At 38.5% G+C, this 23,530-nt stretch overlaps 1 protein-coding gene across 8 annotated transcripts in view; it reads left to right on the forward strand.

Moving 5' to 3' along the window:
* Positions 1–23,006, forward strand: part of Ric8b (RIC8 guanine nucleotide exchange factor B) — a 117,629-nt gene extending 94,623 nt beyond the window's left edge. For 3 of the 8 annotated variants that reach the window (XM_046429330.2, XM_058574292.1, XM_046429333.2), the window contains 2 exons: positions 6,927–7,046; positions 21,605–23,006. In XM_046429330.2, the coding sequence (XP_046285286.1) occupies positions 6,927–7,046; positions 21,605–21,716 (232 nt within the window). In that variant the 3' untranslated portion in view covers positions 21,717–23,006. Of the gene's footprint in view, positions 1–6,926; positions 7,047–10,364; positions 14,751–15,390; positions 15,568–21,604 lie in introns of all 8 variants that reach the window. The other 5 variants (XM_046429332.2, XM_058574293.1, XR_006848505.2 and 2 more) reach the window with 4 other exon arrangements.
* Positions 23,007–23,530: the final 524 nt, after the last annotated feature.

Genomic DNA, 23,530 nt, shown 5'->3' on the forward strand with positions numbered 1-23,530 from the left:
TAGAGGAAGTACACACAGCTTATATTACTGCACAGAAGCCAATCAGAATAAAGGTCAGAAGGGTGGAGCAGGTTCACGTGTACACCCATCCCATACTCCCTAAGGGAAGGCACAAGCTGTCCACGAGGGCAGCGGAAGAGGCCTGGACCTATCCTGTAGGTGGTCTGCCTTTTCTGTCACCACCCACAGCACCGCCTCCTGGCTGATCACCAGGAGCCATCCCAGCCACATGTGCGGCCCCAAGACCGGGAAGCGGGCAGCCATGCCCTACAGTTGTGTAGTTTCTTTAGTGAATAAAGATTATACGTATGTCTCCATAATGATAACTAAATAGAATAAATTACTTCCTGGATCATCTGAGGTCTCTGTTTCTTATTTCTCAGAAAGTGCCTCAGCTGTGCAAATAATAATAGCTGGTATTTATTGAGTGTTTAACTTGTGCCAAGCACTGTTCTAAGAACTTCACAAATATTATCTCATTTTAACAACTCTTTGCGGTAGGGTTATTCCCATTTTACAGGTGAGATCAGTGAAGTCAAGTAACTTGTCCAAGGCAGAGAGTCCATACATGTCCGTTAGCCTGACTCCAGAGCTTGTTGTGTTTGAGGGATTCTGCTGTTTTTTGAGGTAGCCAGAGTATATTTTACTATTCTCTTTACTTTGCCTTTTTATTTTGGGGTAAAGTACACATGACATAAGATTTTCTAACCATCACCACTGTCCATCTCCAGAACTTTTTCATCTTCCCCAGTGAAGTTCTGTACCCATTCTCCCACCTTCTAGCCTCTGGTAGCCACCATCTCTCTCTGTCTCTCTGAAATCTAGAGACCTAATGTACATGGAATCATATTTTTGTCCTTCTGTGACTAGCTAACTTAGAATAATGTCTTTAGGATTCACTCATATTGTAATATGTGTCAAATTTTCCTTTCATTTTAAGACTGAATAGTATTCTATTCTATGTGTATACCACATTGTGTTTATCCATTCATCCATCAGCAGACACTTGGGTTGCTTTCAACTTTTGACTGTGGTGAATAATGCTGTTAAACATGAGTGTACCATTATCCATTCAGGTCCCTGCTTTCACTTCTTTTGGATCAGTACCCAAAAGAGAAATGGCTGGATCACATGGTAGTTGTATGCTTAATTTCTTAAGAAACAGCCATACCATTTTACATTCCCTCCAAGAGTTCAGGGCTTCTCTTTTTTCTGCTTCCTCACAGTATTTGCTGTTTTCTGGAGGGAAGTAAGTTTGTGTTCTCAGTAATAATCATCCTAGTGGGTGTGAAGTCAGAACTGTGGTTTAACTGCTACTGAATTCTGCCTCCAAGCCCTTCAAAGGGAGATGAGTTTTACCTTCATTATAGCTTCCCTATACTTTGATGTAATCAAAACAGAAAATAAGAGAAAGTACATGGGTCTTTATACACCCTGATATCCCTGAAAACACAAAGTTCTATTTGATTCATTTAAATTCTGTAAATATACACATACATCTGTCAGTTAGTTCTGGCTGTACGTTCATCATAGTCAGAATTTAGTCACCCCTTATTGCCAGCACTGCTACCAAACTAAAATTTTGTCACTCTCCAGGGTCTTCTTAATAACCTTCTAATTGGTCTTAGGTTTTTGTATGGTTTAGTTTGGTACTAGGTATAAAACCCAGGGGCTCTCTACCACTGTGCTAAATCCCTGGACCTTCTTATTTTATTTTATTTTATTTTTAAGTTTTGAGACAGCATCTTACTATATTGCTGAGGCTGGCCTCTAACTTGTGGTCCTGTTGCTTCAGCCTTCCCAGTGTGCACCACTGCTGGCTTGTTTTTTGATTGCAGTGCTAGGAATTGAACCCAAGGCTTCACACATATCTAGGCAAGCGCTCTACCACTTGAGCTACACCCCAGCTCCCGCTGGTCTTGTTGATTCTATCTGTGACATTGTTTTCAACACAGTAGTCCTTTGTGGTCCTTAGAAAATGTATGTCAGACTGTACCTACTGTGACTAAGAACCAAAGTTCTGGCTGTAGTCTGCTTATACTTGTGCTTTCTCTTGCTGTGCCCTCGCCACTTTGAGCTCTTCACTATTTGTTAAACACCCCACACATGCTCCTGCCCAAGGCCTTTGCCTTGAGGATCCTTCCTCCTGGAATGTCACTGGGTGTCATTGCCTTCCCTCCTTCAAGTCTGTGCTCAGGTATCAGCTTCTTATTCAGGGTAGTAGTGCTCCTGCCTTGACCTCGTCACCACAAGCCTCTGTTGCTCCTTCTCTCACAGCACTTATCACCTCCTGCCATAAGCTTCCTTATTCTTTAGATCTATTGTTTCCTCCATTAGAAGATAAACTCCATAGATTTTGTTTACATCTGTTTTTGTTCCTCAGAATAATGCCTGGCAAACAGTAGCAAATTTTTGTTGAATTAATTCATTTTTCTGAGTTATTTTTTTAGCTGGTCAGCCCCTCCTCAGCATTAGGATTCTGTGACAATCCAGTTTCCTACCTTCATCAAGCCCCACGTCTAGTTAAGGAGTGGTAGCCAGGGAATGGAATTCAAGAAAAACAAGAAATGGTTAAATGTTTGTTGTGTTGTTATTCTGAGGGGGAATAGGCTGTGGAGTGTCCTGGATGGGCATTTTTAGTATCATTCCCATACACTGTCTCCTTTCCGACCCCACCTATTCCCTTCTTCCCTGGTCTGGGCTTACAAAATGCCACTTACCAAAAGCTCTGATCTGTTTCCTAAAAGTTGTAAATTATTGGCACCTAGGCTGGATTTAGCTTATGTAAACATGTTTTGTTTGGCTTACTCGTGTAGTGTTGATTATGTGGTTTTTGTTTTTGCTTTTTATTTTACGTAGTGCTTCTTAGGATAATTTATTTATTTGCCAACATTTAGAATTCAGATATTTCGTATGAAAATGTGGATGTCAAGCCTTGTTGGAAAAAATGGCAGTTCTGATAGGGCCTGCATTCTCATGTCGCAGCCAGCTGCTGGAATTGAGTAGCTGCAGCCCGCTTCATCCCAGCCACAGCTTCCTTTATCTTGACAGCCTCCCCTTTCACTTTCATCTTACCTGCCTTGCCCCTGTAGGGATTTGACTTTAAAGCTGCTGCTTTTACTAGAATGCTCTGAGTAAAATTTAAGCCACACTTTAGAAATTGAAGTTAACTTTCATGTAGCTAAGGGGATTTTTCCCCCAATGCTGGGAATGGAACCCGGGGCCTCAAGTTTGCTAGGCAAAGTGCTTTATCACTGAGGCTCAACACAATCCCTTTGAGGGAACATTTAATGGCTTTTTTATTGTTAAATGACCTAGTACTGTTGCTGTTGACCAAAAATGGAAACAATTTGAAAAAGAGTGAAAGACTTGAAATCTATTTCAGCTTTTACACATGTATTCATCTGCTCATACCTTTTTAGTTTGTCTTAATCCTTTTGTCTATAGGCCCATAGCTGCTGTCAGTTCATCCAGTGGTTTAATATAATAATTTTAAAAATGCATGATGAAGTGTCCAAAGATAGGAGTTTAGATGCTTCCTGTCACCTGATTGGAAGACATTAATAATCATAGGATTGGAATGCTAGGAGGATGGAGAGGGGAGTAAAGACAAGGTGGGAGAAATTATGATAAATATAAACTCAATAAAATGTTCACCACAGTTAGTGTCCTTAAAGCATTAATTGTCTGTGTCCAAGACTCAGACTTAGGATAAAATAAAAGTAACCCCAGGATTTAGTAGAGAAACCTGCAAAGTTAAATTCCAGACTGCTATGGGAAGTTGTTAAGGTGCCAGGTATTTGTTCAACTGAAATAATCTATTTTATGAAACCGCGCATCATGGTTGTCACGGTGACCTTTGTATATTTTTTCTTCCTTTTCTTGGTGGGGAAACTACCAGAGACTCTGGCTTGAAGGAGGGAGGGACAGGAGGATAGACAGAACCATCTGCCTTCAGCTACAGGACAGTGGTGTTTCCCTATAATAGAGTGGCTGTGGCTTTGTTTATATTCTTCTATCAAGGGGGTAAAATGTCTTTTTAAAGGAAAAAGTGAAACTTGGATCCCTGGAGTGACTTTGGAGGGCTTGGAATGTTTTACTGCATAGATAGAGGATGCGATTTTACTCTGTAAGAATGAATTTAAGCTACGATACAATGTGTTTAAGCTGCAATTACAAAGGATTTCAGAGCAAGCCATGAAGTCGTTTTAGCAGCTGGGAGACTTAAAGTCAGCTTATAGAAAACAGTCATCATTTCCACTAAACTAAGAAACCAACAAAAGAATCAGCATGTTCTCATCCAAGAATTCATATCTGACTGTGTGTTATGGTGCCCACAATACCACAGGGCTCAACAGTGCATCCTTCAGATAAGTTTTTCCTGATTCTTTGTGCTGATATCATATTTGAAACAGTAAATAGTCAACAAATCTGATTTTTCAAATCATACCTCCATTAAATTTGAGAAGTCTTTTCTCAAGTGGCAAAAGAGCACGATCTCCATAGTTAATACATTTACCTTCCCTTGTACTTTATTCCAAGACCTGATTTTCTTCATCTGCTTGGGATGATCTGTATATGTAATAAGTACATTTATTTATTTATAAGACAAGGAAGTTTTGTTTTATTTTTCTAATGTATTAGGTAGCAAGGGAGAAACCAGTGAAAACAGATGACTTCTTGTCATTTGCCTGAGGAAATAATGGATGGGGGGTGGTATTGTATTTTCAGTGTAGCATTTGGATATATCTCCATAGTTCTCGAAAATCTTGCCTGAGTTTTTGGGAAATAGGATGATCCAAACAGCATTTTTGTTGATAGCTTTTAACTAGAGACCTTTTCCTCTTTTATGGGCACCCGAAAAAAGAACTAGTAGCACACCATGAGGCTGTACACAGACAATGTAGCCCAGTGGTTCCTAATCTCATTGTATATCGGAATTACCTAGAAAACTTTGATATACACACATGCACACACAGATTAAGATGAAGCTCAAACTTGTTCTTTGAAGTTCCCAAGTGATTCTAATGTATATCTGGCAAAGCTAAGAATTAGTAACTAGCCGAGGGGATTTCAGGTTTCCCCAAAGCCCCAGCATTCCTAAAAGTGCCCTGGGGGTACCTTAAAAGGAAGCAAGCAGGTGGAGGACAAACTAGGGCCCCTAGGCTTCACTCTCCTCCGCTGCCCCATTCCCCCTTTTGCCTGAACAATTCTGGTTTTTTCTATATTAAATATTGAGGTTCTAAAAGGAACATGTTTTTTAACCACAACTCTAGACATATATGTCCTATGCAAGAATGGCAACACAGATTTTAACTCTGGTTTTCAAAAATGGTGAGCACTGAGTTTTCCAACAAAATTCGTGTATTATGTAGCATCTGAGGAATGTAGAAAAAGAAAGGAAATCCAAGGTAATAGATAACAAGTGTCCCTTGAGCTAGGCTTACTTCAGGTGAGGAAGGGAGGTGACTTGTCCAAGCAGAAATCTCAAACAGGGGCTTTATGCTGGCTACCACAGGATCCAGTTGATTGCAATGTCTTTGTTTTGGCCACATGATATCTTTTAAAATTTAGACAGGCACTGTTCTCGAGTTTACCCCAGTCTACAACATTCCACATGGTTATACTTGACTTGCTCATTCGTTTGCTTATCATGAAGGCTCTGAAAACTGGTGTTTCTAGACCCTAGAAAATAATTTGTTTATCAGTTTGCTACTTGCAGCGATATTTCATTTGATCAACTTTGGAGGCTGAGGTAGGAAGGATCACAAGTTCAAAACCAGCCTGATGGGATTGGGGTTGTGGCTTAGCAGTAGAGCACTCGCCTAGCATATGCAAGCTCAATCCTCAGCACAACATTAAATAAATAAACAAACAAGCAAATAAATAAATGGTATTTAAAAAAAAAAAAAACAGCCTCATCAATGTAGTGAGACCCTGTATCAAAATAAAAATTAGAAGGACTGAGGATGTAGCTCAGTGGTGAAGTACCCCTGGGTTCAGTCCCCAGTCAGAACAACAGCAATTGTCTGCACTTGGCTGTACTATAAGATCTTGTAACCTCTTGTCTGCTTCTCTAGAAAAATGTTTTAAGTTACAGATCTTTAGCACCCCTTGGAAGTCTATCTTTTATTTCCCAACCTCAGAAAAAAATAAAAAGAAAGAAGAAGTATGGCTTTTATTTAAGAGAATAATTTATTTGGTATTAAAATGTCATACAAAGTTTTTGCCAAGTATTCATTATAAGAACTGTATTAAATCTGTTTCTAGAAAGCCAAGATGGTACTTTGTCTCTAGGTTGGCTAGATTTTATTCCTTTTTTTTTTATCTAGGTCAGATCAAATCTAATTAAAATTGTTCTTCTGCTTTATCTTTTATTATTTAAACACTCATTGCCCTCTGTGGTCTCACTAATGGACTAATTTCCTGAGATTATAAATTGGCATGCTTTCATTTCCAGATTGCAGCCTCTCTGTCATCATTTTTCCAGTTTTTTTTTTTGACATGTTTGTTTTATGCTGTATCACAAATGGATTTCCTCATTTCACCTTCTATGAAGTCATATGTCCCCTTATAATTAATGAATAAACTGTGCATCCAAGGATATTTATCCAACGGCACCAATCAAATTTTATATTTTTCAAAAGCAACCATGTCTTTAAAATAAGAGTTGGCAAGTCAAGTTTGGTTGTTGTTGTTTTTTTTTTTTTTAAACAATGACTATAGCCCATTTCCCAAATTAGTTGAAGTCAGTTTTTTTTTTTTAATTACTACAGCAATTCTGTACCATAAAGTTACTACCAATATTATTGCCAATTTTTTTGGCTATTATACTCTTTCTTATTATAACTTAAAACTTGGACCAGAAAAGTATAGAAAGAGCATAGTTTTAAAACATACAGCATAACTTTTTTTTCTTTTTGTAGCATTAATCTTATCACTGGTCATTTAGAGGAACCAATGCCAAACCCCATAGATGAAATGACAGAAGAACAAAAAGAATATGAAGCCATGAAACTTGTCAACATGCTTGATAAACTTTCCAGGTATTGTATTCCCATCCATTTTTTGCTTGGTTTCTAAAAATGTTCTATTTCTTTGTCTCTCTCACTGAGAGTTACCATAGAACAGCAACTCTGGAAATCCATGCTGATTGAAACAGGGTGGCCCACGCAGCAGTAGTTCAGACACCTCTTGGCTACCATAGTTTTTCTACATGTGCCGCTTCTGGATGTGCATTCTTAAAACATAAGCTAAGATAGTAACTATTAGGTCACTGTAATATTTAACCAACTAACCTCCCTATCTTCAAAAAGATGCTATGAGTTAGGTTCAATGATTTTGCTGCTTCTTGTATTTTTGTTTTAGCCTGTTTTTGTTTTTGTTCCAAATCATTATGCGCTTTTCTTTCCTTTCATTTTTGATGTGCGAGTTTGCAATTCTGCTTTTTTTGGGTTGCTGCTAAAACCAAGAATTCTGAAATGTAATGCATCCAATAGGAAAAAGTGAAAAGAAATAGCTCAAATGAAGGATTTTCTGAAAGCAGGCACTTGTATTAATTAGAGGTTCTAAAAACAATCTGCCCTTCCCCTCTTGCTTCATGTCTCCTTGCCTTCCAAAAAATAACCAGTTTTGAAAATAATTAAACCACATATATACTAATCAGCAACAAGTCATCTTGGAGGAGTTATTTGAAAAAAAAAAATCCTTTCATACTTGGCTGAATTGCTCTAATTTTCCAGTCATACATTGAGTCACTGTCTCCTTAAGCCATCTTGAGTGAGTGCTTCTGTGTGTTGGTGGCATCTACCATTTTCAGGTGAATTTCTTCTGGTCATCTCCTCTTTCATAGTAGCTATGTGCAGGGGGCGGGGGATGTGAAAAAAAGAGCTAGTATCCCTCAATAAAGAGAAAAAGCAAGTTGGATGTGAAGCCAAACTGGGAAAAGGAAAGGTCTAACAAAGAAACAAATATAGGTGAAGGGTAGAACAGGAGGCTTAGAGTAGAAATAGGCAAGAACAAGAGACTGATGTGGGAAGGATGACAAGTATGGGTATTTTGACACTGCACTCTGAGCTTTTAAATGATGCCAATAATGTGGTAGAAGTTGTTTAGAAATAAGTAACTTCATTATCTACAAAGTGTAACTACAACTCAAAGACTGCCAGCTTACCGCTTTTAAATATCTGTCCATTCCTAAGAAGGTTAAAGCTTACAGGTAACTGTGCTCACAACCTTCAAAAGACATTTTTAACTGTTTGCAATTATATTCTCCATACCTTTGTATGGAATAGACATTTTCTTTTCCTGAAGGAATTAATAGTCACAGAGAAGATATTGATAGGGCAAACCTATTTAAGGCAGAATAAGAAGTTCTAAATGAATATATAAAAATAAGATACAGTAGCTGGGGATGTAGCTCAGGGGTAGAGCATATGCTTGGCATGTACAAGGCCCTGGGTTTAATCCCCAGCACCATTTTTAAAAAATTTATTTATACAAAAATAAGATATGAATGCGCTTGGCTGCTTCCAGAAGAGTCTGATGTAACTAATGAAAAAAAAAAGTAGAAGTTGGGAGGAGACCCAACATAGCCCATGTAGTGGAAGCTAGAGGGGGAATTGTTAACAGAGACCTAAGTGGAGCATTATTAGTGTTTTAGGACAGTGAAGCAGTTAAATATTTCATATTCTGACCAACAATATGAATTTTTAGAAGTTAGCATAGGTGCTCTTCAACTGGCCCATCTACCTTGAATGAATAAAATCCAAGCTAGGAAAAGTAGACGATGGGGGAAAAACTGCCTAGGATAATGCAATATAATCTGGGAACTTGGCTTATCAGTAGATACACTACCAATTTCATAAGGCATCCTAATTACAGGCAAAGAAAACAAAGGTGCTAAGTCCTTCTTTTAATCTCAGTGGAATTACATATTCTAGAAGCTACCAATAAGTAAATACACCAACATTAAGTCTGATGTACTCAACATCCATCTAATTTAAACTATGCCTGAAAGAAGATGCACACTCACCAGCAGGCACCCAGGGATGCCCAACTCAATTTGAAGGTGGTACTGATTTTTGCATGAAAAAGCAAAGCAAATATGTCTTGTGTAGGCTTTGATGGTACTATTTTTGCCATTAAAGTTGAAGCAAACAGCAACCTTGAATAGTCCTAAATCATGTACACTTTTTGCATGATATGTGGTGGGTTTTTACATTGTCTGCCTTTGTGTGCTTTCTAACATTTGCTCCTACTAATAATAGTGAATGACAAAACTGTATGAAGATAAGTAGTGGGCATTCCAAAGCAGGAATGCAAAGAATGTAACCATTCTTTATGCGTCTTACACATTTGTTGTGCTGTATTCTTCATTAGTCTTAAGTTTCTTCTCTCTTTTCACCTTTTTTTTTTTTAGGTTTAAAAAAGTCATTAAGCCAAAATAGACTAAATTCAGTACAATTCAGGGAACATTTACTAAACAGATACTCTGTGCTACACTGTGCTAGGACCTAGCCAAGGGAGATGCAGAGGTAAATGGGACAGTCTCTGTCTTTAGAAAACTCACATCCTAACAGAGTGTGATCTATTCTAGAATACAAAGTAGAAGAAAATAATGACAAAATGAGGTCTATGTTGAACTTAAGCACCCAGGAAAAGGAGCAGTTCATTCTGTTTGGATGATTTAGGTTGTGTTTCACAAGGAAGGTAGTAGCATTTGTGCTGATCATTGAAGTTTAAGAGAGATTTAATGGAAAAATGACTATTCATTTCAGGTAAAGAAAAATTTAATCTCATTAGTAAGATAAGTCTTTGGTATTTGTATTCTTTATCTTTCTTCCAAAGAGCTCAGGTTATTTTATCATGATTTGATTAATACAGAATATTACCAGATTTAACATTGGGGGAAGCAAGGACCAAAGAATTGACCAAAACATTTCCAAGCTATTGACTGATGATGATCCATTTCCTTTTGACGGTTTACAAAAACACTTTCACATACATCTTTCTAGCTTCATAATAAAGTGAGCCTAGGAACTTCATTTTCCAGAACTCAAGATCTGTCCACTGTGTTACTGTGTCTGTCTGTTACAGGAAGTGTTTGCCAGAATACTTCCTAATCACTCTCTCAGCATTGTACTATTGGTTAGTTCCCTCAACTGTCACTCTAGGAAGTTCTGCATTCAACCAAGCCTTTATTGTGCTAAAAGTGTACTTCACCTTTGTCTAATTAACTTCCTTTCTCAATATGAAATCATTTTCTCCTGCACCTGAATTGAAAGGCATGTGAGTAAAGGATAGGGTTGGAGGTGACGTGGCCAAGGAATGGACACTACACACTTCCTTTTTTCCATCCATAGGAGAGCAGATGTGAAGGACCTGCACCAGGATGGTGGTTAGCAACAATGGCCCGTGCCAAAGCACTTACCAAAGTGATGACTAAGGTTGGTCATGCCAAGTACTGTTACTGAGCCTGGTGTAGGGTATAGATGTTATTCACTATTAAAAAGTGTAAAACCACCAATGTAAAGCTTAAAACTACATTTCAATTTTTCCCCCATGCTGGACTTAGCCACTGTCTCAAGGAGCTCACCACCTTAGCATCTTTATCTCAGCTAGACTTCCAAAGACAGTGGAGAGATTAGTGCTCATATATTTTCTTTCCATTGAATGCCAAATGATTTAGTAGTATTTTAAGTGATTTTGTATTTCTTTAGTATAAGGATTATCTCTGTAACAGATGTTTATATAAACCCTTGTATAGGAATTGGCAGTATACTTGGAGGTCTTCAGAGTTGGAGAATCACCTGAACCCTATAATTCCCTTCATATCTAGCTATAATATAGTGCCTTGAACCTTTGGTTTCTCCAGTGCATGATGATGAAATGATGAAACAAGTGGTCCCCAAATATGAAGGTCAGGTTTCTTGCTCTATAAAGTAGCCTACATGGTTTAAGACTTTGGAGCTTATTTTGTCAGTTCCATTTCTTATCCAGACTTGATAAAAGTCAAGGCAGAAAGAGAATTCTACAAAGCACTGTAGACCATGACTAGCCAGTTTAAATATTTAGTGCATAATTTCTTTACCATGGAATGATAATTAAAATATTTATCAAACATAAGAATTGAAGCCTAGGCTGGGCACAGTAGCATATGCCTGTAATCCCAGCAGCTTGGGAGGCTGATGCAGGAGGATCACATGTTCAAGGCCAGCCTCAGCAACTTGGCAAGACCCTGTCTCAAATTAAAAAATTAAAAAGAACTGGGGATGTAGCTCAATGGTAAAATCCCTACTAGAGATGAGAATGTTGATTGTGTGAAAACAAGCCCAGTGTGCCTGAGAGCATTGCGTCTGCTTGGATGCACCAGGCAGCTCACATGTGATGATGCCTGCTCCAGAAAAGGGCAGAGGACATCCATTAACATAAGTTTAAATTAACCAAGGGAATGATATTCCAAGTAACAGTTTTGTTTTGAATTTTTAAATCCTTAATTGATGCCAGAATTGATTAATCCTCCACTCCACCCTCCCTCTATCACTGTTTAACAAGGTACATTGCCTGTTTGCTTTTATGTTCTACCATTAAAATCTGTTTTAAAATTTATATGTATATAAATAAATTATTGTCCTACCATTTCTTCTTTCTCCCATCCACTCACTTAGCCAAAAATTTGTAGTTTTTCAAAAAATTTTATTTTTTTGCCAGCCATAATGATATTTGGATGTGGCTTTCTTAATAAATGCAAGTGCCAAATATTTAAAAATTCCTTTATTTCAAAGGTCATTTTTAAAACTACTAAGGCTGAGAGTAATTTAGGACTGAAATGTAACAGCTATGTAGTTTTTCCTTAAAAATATTTTATTCTTCTTAACCAAATATCAACAACTATGGTTACATCTATCTTGTGATGAGTTAGTCAAGAAAATGTTTTTCTGATACATTTCAGAAACATGATCCAATTCTTAAAGCACTGTAAAAACTGTTGTAGGTATTAATGTATAAAGATCTAATTGGTTCCATCAGAATATCCTTCAGATCTGCACTCTCCAGTACGGTAACCATTAGCCGTACATACTGTTGAGCACTTGAAATGTGGTTAGTCCAAATTGGGATGACCTCTAAATGTAAAATATTCACTGGGTTTCAAAGACTTAATAATAATAAAAAAAACAAAGAATGTTAAGTATCTTACTAATTGTTTAATATGGATTACCTGTCAAAATGATATTTTTGATCTACTGAGTTAAGTAAAATACATTAAACAGCAAATTTTAACTATTTTTTCAATGTGGCTACTAGAATATCAATATTACATATATAGCTTACATTGTCTTGCATTTTATTTTTATTAGCATTGCTCTCCATCATTAAAATGTACTGTAAGGTTGCTTGGAAATTCAATTACCGGGACTTGGATCCAGTTAAATTAATAACATACAGGGGCAAGGGAGGGTTAATTTGAGAAACTCAGTAGTTCTATCATTAGGTTATAGAGGACCTTTCCAGTGGTAAGATACCTGAGTAGGGGGCCATATTCCCTGTGGTATGAGGTAGCCTCCATATTCCCTCTAGGTAGTCAGTGTCTTTTAGATCTGTAAGAGGAATGACTGCTTGGAGTTCTTGGTTAAAGCACTAGCTGAAATGGCTTTTGACCCTTAGAAAAGGATAAAATAAGAATAATCTCCACTAGCTGTTTATAAGTTAAAAGTTTTTTAACTTTTAAGCATTCCTAATTGGGAAGAGCATAAAAAGGACTTCTTTTTTTTCCAACAGTGTCAGTTAGCATGCTAATTGCTTCATGTTTATTTTGTCAATTTGGACTATAGGGTAAAAAAGTTCTGAGTAGATCACCAAGAAATAATAAAGAACACCATCACCTAAGGATAAAACTGAATTTTATTCTTCTAGCACTGTTCCTAAAATCTTTCTCTATATTTTCTTAACCATGCTGTTTAATATGAGGTGGGCAGCAAATTTTTAGAAGCTTTGCATGCAATCTTCTAACAGAAATGAGAGCAATAATAAAACACTAATATTTACATAGTGCTTAACTGTAAAAAGTGCTTCCATATATATTATCTCCATTGATCATTAAAATAGAGGTATTTTATTAAGAAGTAAATGTATCAAAGATTAAATAAATGAACCCAGATCAGGTATCTAGTTAAGGATATCTACCAGGACTTGGTTCTCAGTCTTCAGACTCCAGATATTATACTGTTTTGCAAACTTACCAACAGCTCTCAAAAGATTGTCAGTCTGATTATTTTTAAATAAAACTTTTAAATTTTAAACAAATGTGGAGCACAAAAGACCAATAGTAAGCACAAATGTCTACCTTGAAAGAAAATTAAGATGTGGAAAACACAAGCATCATGCAAGCTGCTTTTCATCCCATAGCTGAGCTCTTATCAAAGATTAGATCACGTGCCCAAGAAATACTTTATATTATATGAGGGAAACCATAACATTTCTGATTCTGTTAATACAAGGTTTGGTTTTTTTTTATTATTTTAAAGAGAAAAACGAATAATGAGTATTCTAACATTCTTACATGTTATTACACTAATAAAACCTAACTTTTAGACATCCCAATTACCTTTACAAAGTCAAATTACATGGTAATATGAGCAGTATACCATATCTAGTTGTCTTGGGATTAATATTTTACTTTCCCAGCAGTACCTAGTCTCAAAGCACGATGGTGAGAGATAAGGAGACACTCAGAATCATTTATGAAAGATGCAGCCAGAAGACCTCATATTTGCTATGGAAGAGCCACCATACCCACCTTCCTACTGTGTTAAAAACTTAGTGAAAGATCAATAGAACTGGTCAGCACTCAGAAGCCACTAGATGAAAGATGCAATGAAAGAGGGTCAGGGTCCAAGCCCAAAGGATACTTTCACAGTATCCAATTGAGCATGATAACCAGTCTCAAAGGTTATATAATTTCTGTGAGAAAAAGGGGTTAAAAACACCTATACTAAGTCACAGCTTATTGAAAAGTCCATTGCACTGCAGTGGATCATAAGCAGTGTCCTAGACTTGGAATTATAACTAAGACTATAGAGCTGCTTTCTCCAGACCATCACATGCTCCATTCTAGCAGACATTCTTGGAAGAGCTCTGTGTAATGAAAATGCTTATTTATATACTAGTTTTTCATCCCATCTTTCAAATGTGAAAAGGAATTAAATATGAAATGCCTAATTTAAAATGTCAGGGTCCTTTTTTCCAAGCCAACCTTACATTAAGAGCAGGAATCCCTGAGCCAAATAAATGGTTCCCAATTATCTTGTCTTGGGTTTTGTTATATATTGTTCAGAAGTCAACAAAACAAGTATGTAACAGAACCTGCCTAAATAGCAGCCACCCTCATTAAAAACGGAGAATTAATCAGGGGTGATTGAAGGAAGCAATGCCTCATAGATTCCCCCTACACACACACTTTTCTTCTTTTCTAATCATAGAACAAAATATGTTACATAAAAGGATCGGAACGATTATTCAGTACTCAATTAGAGGGAGGTGAATAGGTCTCTAACATGCTGTTTTATCAAAAGAGCAGACTGGTGTTTGCATGACTGTTGTTTCATTACAGACCCTGTCATTAATTCCATGTGTCAATACTGCCCTGTAGTACACAGAGCAGACAAGAAAGAAGAGCCCTTGAAAACAAGGGAATGATTTTTGAGTCGTTATCAAGCTAAGTGGCAAGCGGGAAGCTGAAACTCGTATAGGTAAATTCGAAGGGACTCTTGGGAGATCTGCAAGTGGGAAACAAGAATGCATTTTACCAACTGCTTAATTATGTCCTGTTTTTCAGCAAGTACACTTGAATTGAATGCTTTGTTTGTATTGCACAAAAACGTGCCGTGGGCAAGAGTATTCTCTTGCTTCCAGGTCAAGTAAGGTGTTCTATACACACACACTTCTGACCTATTCTGTAATGTGCAATTGGGTTTGTTAGTATCTGAGCCCCAATTCTGCACTCTCATTTCTGGGGGAAAGAGTCACATAGGAACCAGAGCCCTAAAAAGTGGGACCTTCTCTAAGGTCCTGAGAAGTCATGTAAGCCCAGGCATTCCAGAGTGCCATACCTACAGGAAAATGGTGGCTCAGGAAACTGTTAACATATATCTGGGGAAAAAAACAGCCAGAGAATTTTAAGTATGTATAAATCCCATCATCTCCCACCCCTAGATCATTAAGAAATTTTTTTTGGTTTCCATTAGCAGTTCCAAGGGTTAGGCTGGGGCAAAATAGGGTTTCCTTTTTTGGACGTGCTTTACCTGTGTCCTCTTGCCTGGCCAAGCCCTTATAGATTATGGTTCCTTATCGTTTAGTAAGATCAAATTTCTAAATGATGTTTCGTTCCAGTTGAACATTCTTGGAGGCTTATCTCTTCCCTGGCCAGATGCCTGATCAGATGAGAAGCCCGCCATGATACTGTCACAGTGCCTAGAATGGGCTCTTTATCCAGTAGACATCACTGTACTTTTTGATGATAACGAGGGCAGTCTTAACTTATGTTAAGGCCTGTGTATAGCATTGAAGGTAAGTATGAAGGAGTTGTTGCTATGTGAATATCTTAATCCTGATACACATTTCAATATACAGTATCTCCATTTTATAATGATAAAACGGAGATACTGTATATATATTTATACTGTGTGTGTATATATATATATAGATATATCTATATATATCTATATATATACCTGACACCTAGCCATCCTTTTTAGATAGGACTTTCAGGACCAGTAACTCTTCATGAAATGGCCTGTTTATTGAGGGCCATGATGGAATTTGGATCCTTCTGTGTAACACATGCCATTGCTTTGATTTGCCTATATAATCATTTTAACCATCTGCTGGTAGATTGCAGAAAGGGTTTGTGGTCTTGGTGTATGCCAGTGACAGGTAGGTAGGATGTTGTGTTTCATTCTTAGGTCTAGACTCTCTTGACTAGAAACAAAGGCTTAGAGTAATGACTTGGAGTATCTTTAAATTTAGCAGTTTTTCAAATAGATCAAAATTACTTAGTAACCTTATCTTAGACTCTTGAACTTAGTATATAATTTTGGGGATCATCTTGTCCAACCCCTCATTTTATAGATAGGGAGACTCAAGCCTGGAAAGGCAAATGACATGCCCAAGGACACGGAAAAAGTTAGTAAAAGATCTGAGACTAGAATCTAGAGATCTCTCGACCCATACACAAGAAGCCGAATCTAACCCAGTTTATTGTTGGTAATTCTAGGCTGTATAGAAACGGGGTCTGACTTCTGGGCCATCAGAATGTCTGATGACCTTGACTAATCAAGGAAATAATTACAGTTAAAATAATATGAGAATGATTTCTGACAAATGGTTCTCTACTATTCTCCCTTTATGTCATGACCCATGTACTGTAGTCTCTCAGTAAACATTTACTGAGCACCTACTATGTCCTGTTTCTATACTAGGTACTGGCAGATTACAGCCAGATAAGACATGGACTCTGCCCTCAAGTTGCCCACAGTCTAGTGAGAACAAGAAATCCCTGGAAAGCATAATTCAGAATTTCATATGGAATATGAACACCTTTCCAAACTCTGTTACTCTTGATGAAAGTGAATCTTTTACCTACAAATTTAGCTTACCTCTTGTTCATGGTTTAGTTATTAGGAGTCCTATAAAACACATGCCTTTTCTTTTTGTGAAAATGCAAGATGATATCAAGTGCAAGAAAAGTGTAGTTCATAGACCTTATTGAAGCTCTACTCTCTGCAAGGCACTGTGCTAGACACGTAGGGATATGGGAAATGAATAATTAGAGCAAATATATTTTTAATATATTAGAACAGTATTGTTTCATAGCTTTCAAACTTTATAATGACAATTATTTTTTTTTAATATTCTTAAATATTGGGGCTCTTGAAATAGAAGACAAAAATACCTTCATACTCAAATCCAGACTTGTCAGCCTAAGATTCAGGTCTCCATTCAGATCCTCTTTCATACCCCATATCTCTTGTGAGCTTTCTTTTTCCTTTTCCTCTGCTAAACCTGCCTGCTTGGCAATCCCTGCACACAACTAACTCTTGCTTCTGTGCCTCGCCCGACTAATCCTTCTGCTTTGGGGATGCTTTTCTTCCCATGAATCCATGTCCATCGCTGCCATTATAGCCTGACCCTGAGTCCACCTCCTGCAAGGAGCCTGTAGTCAGTGTCCCTGTCTCCTTCTATGTCCCTCAGACATGCATAGCCTATATGATTGGTGGAGGAACATTTCTGTGGTATGCATTAAAGCTTCCCATTCTCTGTCCACATCTTTCTGATTAGATACAACAGAAAATAATGAAAGCAGTCTAATATAAACATGTTTTTGCCAAGCCTTTTAGGAGCGATTCTATAACAAAGATTTCATTTTGGTGTTTGTGGGCTATAGTTATAGACTAGAAAGATCAGAAAATTAGGATGAGAGATTGAGAAACTTGGGTTCATGGAAAAGTCTCATGTCTATAAATGATCATTTCCTACTCCCACTCAGGACAAAAAAATTTCCTTTAAGCAAAGTACAAATACAATGAGGGTGGATCCATGACTGTCACACTCAGGGAAAGCAGGGCTCTGCTTGTCAATCATCTCAAGCTTATTGATCTGCTGTTCTGTAATTCTTTGAATATTGTTTAATGTGTATGTGTTTTATCTTCTGAACTGACTAAAAGCTTCTTGAGGACAGGGACCATGTCTTTTTTTTCTGGTTGTTTGTTTTTTGTTTTTTTTTTTGTTTTTTTTTTTTGTTTTGTTTTGTTTTTCTGTTTTTGCTTTTGCATATTCTTCCCCAACTTATTCCTGACTGGCATAGGGAAAACCTGGAAGCATATAGGAACAGGAATGCAACTTGTGAGTTCCAACTACATCTAGCCATTACACTTCCATACTTGATATGTATAATAGTCTTTGCCCTCATGACAACTTAAGGAGGTGGGTATTCCTATCCTAATTCTACAGATACGGAAATTGAAGTTCAGAAAGTTCAACGTCTTATGGTTAGTGAGTGTTGGATCCAGAATTAGAACTCAGATCTGACTCCAAAACCTGTATGAATTTTTTATTACATCACAATCATGGTAAATGTTTGAGTCCTTTACAGTTCACAGAACTCCTTAATTTACATTATTATTGCTATCGTTACTGCCACTATTATTACTAATATTATAATTATTCCTTACATCATTACTAGGAAGTAGGTAGTGCTAGTATTATCATGACCCCCCATTTCACAGATGGGGAAACAGACCCAGAGACATGCCCGAGATCACACAGCTGGTAAGTGGAAGAATCAGGACTTCATACAGACCTCCTGACTCCACAACCTGTTGTTCTTTCCATAAGGTCAAGTTGCTGCCTTAACTCATTTGCATGAATGCATGATGATGTGGCAGTGCTCACTGATGCCTTCCTGCAGAAAAGCCAGTACACCTGAGCCATGCAAAAGAAAAAAGAAAAATAACTCATACCTTCTGAGGAGCTTCTGTTTCCATGGAGGGCTGATACAAAGCACCAAAAATATAAACACTTAAATAGTTCACAAGTGAGAACTAGAATACAGGGCACTTTGTTCTATGAATGAATTCCCATAACTTGGCAAAAAAGCTATGTGATATTTTTCCATCGTAAAGTAGGATTAGGAAATAGGGATGAAGCTTACAGACATGATTTGAAATGTTCCCCCTGGGTTTAGATGAGAAAGTGCTAGACGCTTATACAAGTTGGTAGCTGTCCTCAGAATCTTCCTGTTATCAAAGAGGTGCAGTAGTATTCGTCCAAGGGATGATGATATGTCTACCCAGCATATCATCCTTGGTAGATGATATCCTGTCCTTGGTAGAATCCCTCTAGTCCCATCTGCCAGGCCTACTTCTATCTCTCCCTACCCTGCTGCCCCTACCCCTACCTCCCTGCCCTCAGTTCACCAAGCCCTGTAGGCCTTTGAACTTCCTCATTCTTCAGTCTCCATTCCCAGCAAGTTGTCCCCCTTCTCCTTTTGCCTCAGTTGTTTGTATGTAGTGTACAGTACCACAGTTCTTCAGCACAATCACTTAGAACTAGGAAGATATATACTGTAAATTATAACTATATAATTTGTGCATGCTAGAGACAAGTTTTAAAGTAAACAGGTGGTTTCTAACTCTCCACCAGACATTTCTACCTGGTTGTCAAACGGGCAACTCAAGCTCTTTGCATACTGAAAGATAGCAGTGTCCCCCACCAAATCTGCTCTGTCTCCCTTCTTCTGCTTCAGTAGATAATATCACATCCACTTGGCCATCCACCCCACAGCTAAGGGACTCTACTCCTTGCCTTCACCGACCCTTTCCCCTCTGTGGGTCATTAGATCTCCCTCAGCAGTGTTGCCTTCTGTTCCCACAACCTCAGCCATACCCCAGCTCTGTCTCCTCTCCCACACAGCTGTTAGAGTAACCTCCTAAGGACTTGTCTCTCTGCCACCTCTTCCAGTGTGGTCTCCCACACTGCTGCCAGAGGAAGCAAAACTGATCGGATACTCTTTACAGGATGAAGTCTAAGCTCCTTACTTGGGCATTTAAGACATTTGACTATTGGGTGGCAGATGACCTTTGTATCTGCCCCTCCTGCTGCCCCTTCACTGAGCCCCTTCACTCTGCAAACACCAGGCCCTTTTCCAGCTTTGTTAGAGCACACTGATAGAAAAGATGAACTGGCACAATCAGAAGAGGTCTACAAAAGCACCACAAGGTGATGGGACCACATTCTGTGTGGTCCCATCACCTTGTGGTGCTTTTGTAGACATTTTGTAGGCTCCTGACATGGTCTCCTTGTCCTGAAACGTGTACCCTTTGCCTAGCACAGGACCCCTTGGTGGCACCTTCCCCCCCTCCCCCAGGCATTTGGTTGGTGCTTCATCTCAGGAGCTGCCACAGTTCTTGGTTCATAATTCTCTCATAGCATCTCCCCCATTACGTTCCAAGTTATTTTCCATATATTTATTTTACTTGCTCATCAAAGGCAGCAGCTGTCCCCAGTCTTCCTTTTCTTCCCCAGTATGTGACATAGTTCCTGTCACATAGTTATTGAACAGATGCTGAACAAATGCACTCAGGGTGTGCTCCGCCAGAGCAGTTAGGCACTTAGTCAGATGTGTTGTGCTGCAAAGAGCACTGGACTGGAATCCAGAAACCCATGTCCCAGTTCCAACTCTGCCACTAGATAAGTGACCTTGGGTAAGTCACTCAGTCTCCTCTATTAAAGAAAGGGGTTGGACTAAATGATCTCTGCGGCCCCTTCCAACTTTAATTGATTTAATTGATTTTCACTCCATTTCTTGGATCAGGAAACACCGCCTACTTTATAATATTCGAGAGCTTCACTGTAGCCAGCTAGCCAGCCACCACATTTCCCAGATTTTTCAGATCTCAGAAATAGTCTTTCATGCAGGCCAGACCTTCTCCAGGAGGCTGCTCTTGGCCTTACCAGCAATCACTGAGCTTTCTCACCCCTCCCCAGGTTTTGGGTGCCATCACTCAGTCGTGTGGCTACCCTTTCCCAGGAGGGAGCCCCTCTTTGTGCTGGCCTAAGGGAGGCAGGGGGAGAGGAAGTGTTTCCCTTCACTGCATGTCCCACCAGTATCACAGCTGCTGCCATCATGTTTTGGGGAAGCAGTACCCATTTCTGTGAGAAACGAGTTTTAAGCAGCTCATGGCCCTCTTAAGTATACTGCTGACCTTTTGAGGATGGGAGGAGGACTGGAGTTAGCAACTCCACAGGTACATTTGCCATAATCTCTGTGTAATAAACAAGAGTCTATGAAAAGATGAAATAAATCTTTCCTGATGCTTTTTGATTGGTTTAATCAATAATTAATCATCTTCAGATGAGGCTGTAACTTGTGGAGTAGATATAATTGGATTAGCTGGAAAGAGGCAGTTGGGGAGCTTTGAAGAGATTAAAATGTCTGTCAGTCCCATAATTAAACTGCCACAAACAAAAGCAATGGTGTTTTAAACAAGAAGAAGGGAAAGAACAAGCAACAGACAGAAAAGGGAAGAAAAATGGGGAAGAAAATCAGGAAGACCAACTGATTTGAAATGAATCAACAAGTATTTATGTATCACTAAAGACTGAAGGCAAAATCTAATCTGACAGATTGATTCCATTGAATGAAATGCATACATACCAAATAAGCCATTTAATTATAGGCCTGGGGCAGGTGAAGTTTCACAGCTTTAGCTTCACTAAAACAAAACAAATCCACAAAAGGGGGAGGAAAAGTTACTTATTGAAAACAGAAGAGACCTGCTCCTTGTCCTGAGCCCATTTAGACCTTGACTTTTCATACTTTTAATTGGCTTAGTAGGTTTGGCCTGTGTGAATGAAGTCTTTTATCTCTTTTTCTTTCCATGCCCCTTTCATCTTTCCTATTACAAACACACAGAGAGAGCTTGAGAGAAAATACTTTGGTTTTTAAAGACTTTTCTTTTAAAAGGATGTGGATTTGGGTGGGGGGAGGGGCGTGTGTGTGATGCTGGTGAATACTTTTTTTTCTCTCTTTTATCTCTTTTTCCAGAGAGGAGTTGCTTAAACCAATGGGACTAAAACCTGATGGGACAATAACGCCTTTGGAGGAAGCACTCAACCAGTACTCTGTCCTGGAAGAGACCAGCTCCGACACAGACTGAAAGCATCACCTGCTCAGCTCCCAGTATTGCTTTTATCAGCATCTTTTCTCTGTAGCTCCAGGGGAATCTTTTCTCTAAAACATTTATGCCCTTGCTTTGGCTAGAAACACATTAACTGGTTTACTCATTGAGAATCCAGCGTATTTAAGAGGTGATCCTGTGTTTTTTGCAATATCGAGGCATTCATACAGAGCTGCAGTGAGGCAGAGTCACAGGGACTAGAAGCAGAAAAACAGTAATTCCATTTCATCAGATGGAACGAAGAACTTCATTCTGTAAAGCAGCCCTGGCCAAATCTGGCCATTCTGTTTGCCAAGATTCTTGACTGAAGATTTAGCCAGGTCCTTCCTCTCACTTGGGTGAGCAGCCCCTTCTGAGTCTCTCGAGCAGCCAGAGGCACATGAGAGCAGAATGAGCTAGTAAATAAGGACTGAGGCAAGTGACTCCTTAGGTCAGTACTGACTAAATGGAAGCCAAGCAGCTGCTCTGTAAACCTAGCCCCACTCTTCAATTTTATATACATATAGAAGCACACACACAAACACACACACACAGGCCCCAGACTTACAAAACTGACTACACTAGAAGTTTGTATGTCTTAGCTAAAATTTCAGAATACATTTCTCCCTGTCAGGAGTTATGAATGATGGTTTAGTTCCCAGGCAGCTACAGATGCCTATTTATTCCCTAATATACTGAACACTAGTACTGCAGAACTGAACCAGGGTATTACTGAGGTGGGGGAAGCGTGCATTCTGAGGTCTGACTTGGGGTGCCAGTCACATACACACCCTCCATCCCAGTGAGAGAGTGAGGACTCCCTGAGTAATGGGAACTATTTTGTGGCCTCTTCTAGTAGGACAGTCAAAAGCACCCATTTGTACATAAAGGTCATTCCTACATCATGTTTTAAATTGGGGTCAGTGTATATGCTTGTGTGTGTGTATTCTATCTTTCTACCATATGTGATCGGCTTAATGGTAACTTTATTTATTTAAAAAAAAAAAAAAAGGAAAGAAACACAAATAGTTACCATTAAACTGATTAAGGCTGTTTATTTTTACTGTTAGAATTGGTCATATGAAGATGTAGAGACGCCGTCATGCCGTAGACAGTGGGCCTAGCTAATCAGTGGCTAAAGTTGGAAAGGGGTTGGTTTCCTTTGATATGTATGTATGTATGTGTGTGGATGCACATGCATATATACATATGTATACACACACATAGATAATGTGCTTAACCACTGCCTTTTAAAACTTTAAATTAAATAAAACATTGGGGTTGATTGAATTTAGCCATCTGTGTGTGTTTCTTTATGGCTACACGGGCTAAGCAACACTATTTCATAGTTAATCCTTTTTAAAAATGCTTTTCCAACCATTATCTTAACTTCTCATCATAATAGCCTTTGTAAGGACAGGTAAAGTATTTGGGGTATTAGCAAAAATGTCATTTATCCAGAAGTTAACTTCTCTGGCAAAAAAAAAAAAAAGTCAGGAATTGAGTCTTAAAAGGCCTTGGAGCTGCCAGACAGATGTCACAGATTTCTTGCAACTACTCCTAAGGGATATCCACAAGATTTCACTCTTAGCCTTTTTACTAAAATTTGCATACATCTCTTAACATATTGAGATATCTGCCTCCACACACACTCAAAAAAAAGAGGCAAACAAAGAGGCTGCTAGACTGAAGTCAGGCAGACTGAAAGCAGAAAAGACCACTGAAAACACTGTGTTAAGATAGGAAGAAACTAGTCAAGGTGAAGCAAATCAAGACTCTCAATTTTGCCATGGGATATTGACCCAGCAAATAAG

This window comes from Marmota monax, unplaced genomic scaffold, assembly GCF_021218885.2.
Source record: "Marmota monax isolate L192 unplaced genomic scaffold, Marmota_monax_Labrador192_F-V1.1 WCK01_AAM20220418_F8-fsc00051, whole genome shotgun sequence".
In the NCBI taxonomy this organism is placed as follows: Eukaryota; Metazoa; Chordata; class Mammalia; order Rodentia; family Sciuridae; genus Marmota; species Marmota monax.